This window comes from Drosophila biarmipes, chromosome X (assembly GCF_025231255.1).
Source record: "Drosophila biarmipes strain raj3 chromosome X, RU_DBia_V1.1, whole genome shotgun sequence".
Lineage (NCBI taxonomy): Eukaryota > Metazoa > Arthropoda > Insecta > Diptera > Drosophilidae > Drosophila > Drosophila biarmipes.
Window position 1 is genome coordinate 12,488,187 of NC_066611.1, and position 4,508 is coordinate 12,492,694.

At 33.8% G+C, this 4,508-nt stretch overlaps 1 protein-coding gene across 4 annotated transcripts in view; it reads right to left on the reverse strand.

Moving 5' to 3' along the window:
• LOC108025937 (allatostatin-A receptor) overlaps positions 1 to 4,508 on the reverse strand; it is a 102,041-nt gene that overhangs the window by 30,362 nt on the left and 67,171 nt on the right. For 2 of the 4 annotated variants that reach the window (XM_017096636.3, XM_050889322.1), the window contains exon 2: positions 231 to 718. In XM_017096636.3, coding sequence (XP_016952125.1) covers positions 231 to 522 — 292 coding nt within the window. In that variant the 5' untranslated portion in view covers positions 523 to 718. Of the gene's footprint in view, positions 1 to 230; positions 719 to 782; positions 911 to 970; positions 986 to 4,508 lie in introns of those variants that run through there. The other 2 variants (XM_050889338.1, XM_050889295.1) reach the window with 2 other exon arrangements.

Sequence of the window (4,508 nt, forward strand, 5' to 3'; positions counted from 1 at the left end):
TAATTAAGAGATTATTTACTTAAGAAAACATTTAGGTTAAAGGCTTTAATTAGATCTGTTCCTGGATTATATTAAATAAAGATGTTAATTAAAAAAAAAAAAAAAAAAAAAAAAAAGTGTTTAAGGGTATGCAACAATATTTTTAAACCTGCAATTTTTGTCACTGCATACTTTTAGACTTTTAAAAACCATAGCTCAAAATATGATTAGTTTCTTGGCTTTTCACTTACCCAGTATAACCAGACCGTTGCCTAGGAGTCCTGCGAATCCGATAATGCCAAAAAAGACCGGAACTATCGTAGATACGATCCTCTCGAGAGCCACACTCTCGGCATCGTACTCCATGGAGTCGTTGGCATTGTGGTCCGAGTATTCTGAGTGCTCCGATGTGAATGCATAGTTGTTGCCACTACTGTTGGTGGAGTTCACAATACTGCCATTTCCAGTGGCGGCCAAAGAGGCTTTTGGCCAGCTGCTAATTAGCATGGCCAACAAAAGGGCCACCGACCGATGGCCGGTCATCTTGCTCGGGATATATATATTCTCTATATTATTTATATATGTATTTATCTCTCTATATATATCTTGTTCGATTATGTAGGTCCTTTTTAATTGGATGTCTTTCTGCTTCTATTGTTTGGCGTTTCCCATTTGCTTGTTTCGGCACGCCCCCGGCCACGCCCACCTCGGCATTTGCATATCCGTGAGTTATACCGCCCTGAAAGAGACAAATTGAAGTGGTGTAATAAATATTTTAGATATGAACTGGCAGATGCAGATACGTGGCCATAGAGAAGCGAATAAATCTACATCCATATCGCCCCCGTCGCAAAATAGATGGACAGTCAAGGCCGTCGATGGGTGGGTGTTTGGATAGGTTTTCCTTTTTGTTTTGCCCTTAATAAACGAAAGTGAAATGTGTTGCACAGTGGCCTAAGGTCCGAGAATAACAAAGAATTAAAATACTCACTTGGAATTACTTTAAACATTTTTATAATTTCTAGGGAATTTTTAATGGCAAATTGCATTTAAATAAAACGGCAATCTTATCGTAAAACCATTGCACTCTTGGATTAAATTAATTCTACTGCATTTTAATTACATGAGGAATTTAGCATATTTTTCAAGCAATTTCTATCAATTGGTTTTATATAATCTGTCAACTAAAAAATGCAAGCCATTTTTCCAAATGTGCAATTATATTTTGTGATATGAATTAAAATTTTATTGATTTGAGAATCTTAGCACATTGTCAAAGTAATTATTGCATTTTAAAATAATAAAAGTAATTTCTGTTAAATTCTGCATAAATATAATTGATTTTTAACTATTTGAAAATTTAATTGAAACTAAATATTTCATAATACCAATAAAAAATATTAAGTTTCAAGTTATATTTGTTTTACTATTTTTTTCAATATTGATTTTAATTGCAGTGGCTAAAATAATTTATGAAGAAAGCATTTTTTTTTTCTGTTCATTATGAATAATGCAAAGTGACATATTTAATTTTCAGTCATCCATGTTAATTCACTGCCACTGTTTTCCGCAGACCATCATCTGCTTGGCCATGTACAAATTATGCAAAATTAATTTAATTCCATTACAAGGAAACATGGGGAAAATACTGGAGAATAGACAGTGGACCTTGGCAGCCATTCATCACATTTGCATAGTTAAATAAATAACATTGATGCCAAAAATCCAGGATGCTATGGAATATAGCGCATACGCCACGTGCGCTGCCTCAATTAGCCGAATGGGGGCTAACACTTGTGAGCGTGTTACTCGATTTCATTTTTCTCTCCTTTTTTTTTAGCCCTACCCCGCTCCCTTTGGCTGTTTGCTGTCCAATGGCATTACACTCTAACTACTAATCGAGGAGACATATGTGCTGTCATGTCGTGTCTGAAATGGCACGCACCCTTCGCTGACAGTTGGCTTAAGCTGTCAATTAACATATTATTAAGCGAGTAACACAAAAATGGAGCAAGAAGCAGCACACTGGGGGGATTGACAAACGATGACGACGAAAAAGAACCGAGCGGCATAATTGAGTGCGTCTGAAGACAGAGGAATTCCGTTCACGGAATTCTAAGAGCCTTTTTAACTGCGAAAACAGCGGGGAGAATGCTTTCTATACGGTTTACTACAAGTTGTCAAAGAAATCACTTCAGTGGGTGTCTAAAAGTATGCATCAAAATATTTTATATCTGTTTTTTTATAAATTTAATTTAATTTATGTTAATTAAAAAATATAATATATTTATCTAAAAAGAAACCTAGGTTTTGAAATCACTTATAAAAATGTCTAAAAGTATGCAACAACTTATTTTTAGTATGTTTGTCTTATAAATATATTTCCTACACTACTTTCAGACACTTTCATTGCAATTTTCAATCTAAAATAGTTTTTTTTGTATATATCATATAGAAACGTAAAAAAGTATCAAAATCTTAGATTTTTACAGAAGAAATTTATTGCGAGAACACGCCATTTCTTAGGATTAAGTTCCAAAGACGATTTGTGGACGAAATAACGTCGCGACAGAAATACACATAACAGACAGCATAAAATTGGCTTCGCACACATACGAAAGGCAGATCCAACCAAAAAAGTAATTGCCATCTATAAATTATGTAGATAATATCGAGGGCACTTCTGTGATTGTTGTCACAAATTGCCAGCGACTGGGTAAATTATTTCCGCAGCTCTTTTAATTAAATCAAGCAATAATTATGAACTCTTTGTCTCTTCCTATCAGAGATAGTATTATTCATTTTTCGGCCATGCTATCTGTGTTGGCGAATTGGACTGGTAAACGCGATTTAATGGTTTTCTTCTTCTAAACGCCACGATTTATGTTGAGCATTTTAAGCTGTTTTGATTTACGGCCTCGCAGATAGATTTCGCTGTGCGGCAAGCTGCTTATGGATTAAGAGGCGAATAAAAGAATGAGCGAAGTCTCTGCCCTCATTTTCCCCGCTTTTTTCCAGCGTTTTCCCAGCTTTTCTTGAAAATCCCTTACAGTTATCCAGAGCAAGCGGCCATGAAATTGAATTTCCAAGTTAAATTCATTTTAAGGAAATTATAAAATGTAATTTTTAAAATAAAAACCGATAGGGGGTATTATATATTTTAATTTTATACTGTCTTCATATTACAAACTGTTATATGAAGTGATTGAATAAAATTTCATCTATATTCAATGAATATGTAAATTTGTACATTTTCCAGCACGAATATTTCATTGAATCTGCCAGACCCGAAATCATAAGTAATTTGAAAGTCCAAATTGGGAAAATATTTTCAGCATCGTAGTTTTATCTGATTGATGTTGATTAATAATTTGATTCAATTAGCTTCCAAGTGAAGGTATTGATGCATTTATTGCCCAGCACACAGAAACGAGTTGTGAAATACGTGTATCTCATGTGTCTCTTAATTCAATTCCCTTTTCAACGGAAAAAAAGGTTATTCGATTTCGAGATACAAGCCAATAATTGTATTACCTGGAAACAATGATTGATGTTCGTCAATGCGATAGTTGCCTTTAATCCACTTATCGCCCATCAGTTGTTAATGAAATTGTCGTGGCATTGGGTTCGGGAAACCTTCAATTATCCCTTTTCAGTCGACTTATGACGGGCAGGGTCCAGCATAAATCGCAACACAATGCAATTACCACACTGAAAAAAGGAACATAAATACAACCGAAATTCCACAAAAATATATAATAGTTTTTAAATCGTTTTTTAGCCCTAAATAAAACCAATTATATAACGCGGAAAAATACGAGACACCGATTTAGGTCAAAAATACGATTTGTTATCCCAGTTTTCCAATAGTAACTTAGCCAAATCAAGGCGTAGAGCGCAAAGACCAACTGTTTTGAGCAGCTGGCGAGCTCTGCTAACGATCCCTATCACTCAAAGAAATATTTAATTTTTTAAATTTTTTTTCATTTTTTTAAGGGGGTGCTTCAGAATTTTTTGGAATTCCGATTTTGGCGAAAAATGTTCCTTTTTTAGTGGTTTTTTGATCGTAGCTTAGCCAAATTAAGGCGTAGAGCGAAAAGACCGACTGTTTTGAACAGCTGGGGAGCTCTGCTAACGATCCCCATCACTCAAAGAAATATTTAATTTTTGAATTTTTTTTTCATATATATTTTTTTCAACATTAAACATTCAACATAAAATATCCAACTAACGACTTAAAACATGTTAAATGTTTGTTGTTGAAAAAAACCCTTAAATTATGCAATTATTCAGTAATATTTACATGCAAAATTCAACAGTTTATATTCAACATGTAACATTCAACAAAAGACATACAACTAACAACGTAAGACATGTTTAATGTTTGATGTCGTGAAAAAAACCTTACATTATAAAATTATACAATATTATTTACATTTTACAATGGCCACGTCATCGAAAATGTTAATTACATATTAATTTCTTTGGTGGGAGCTTATAATTCCCAATCAGTTCTAGCTCAAAAATGC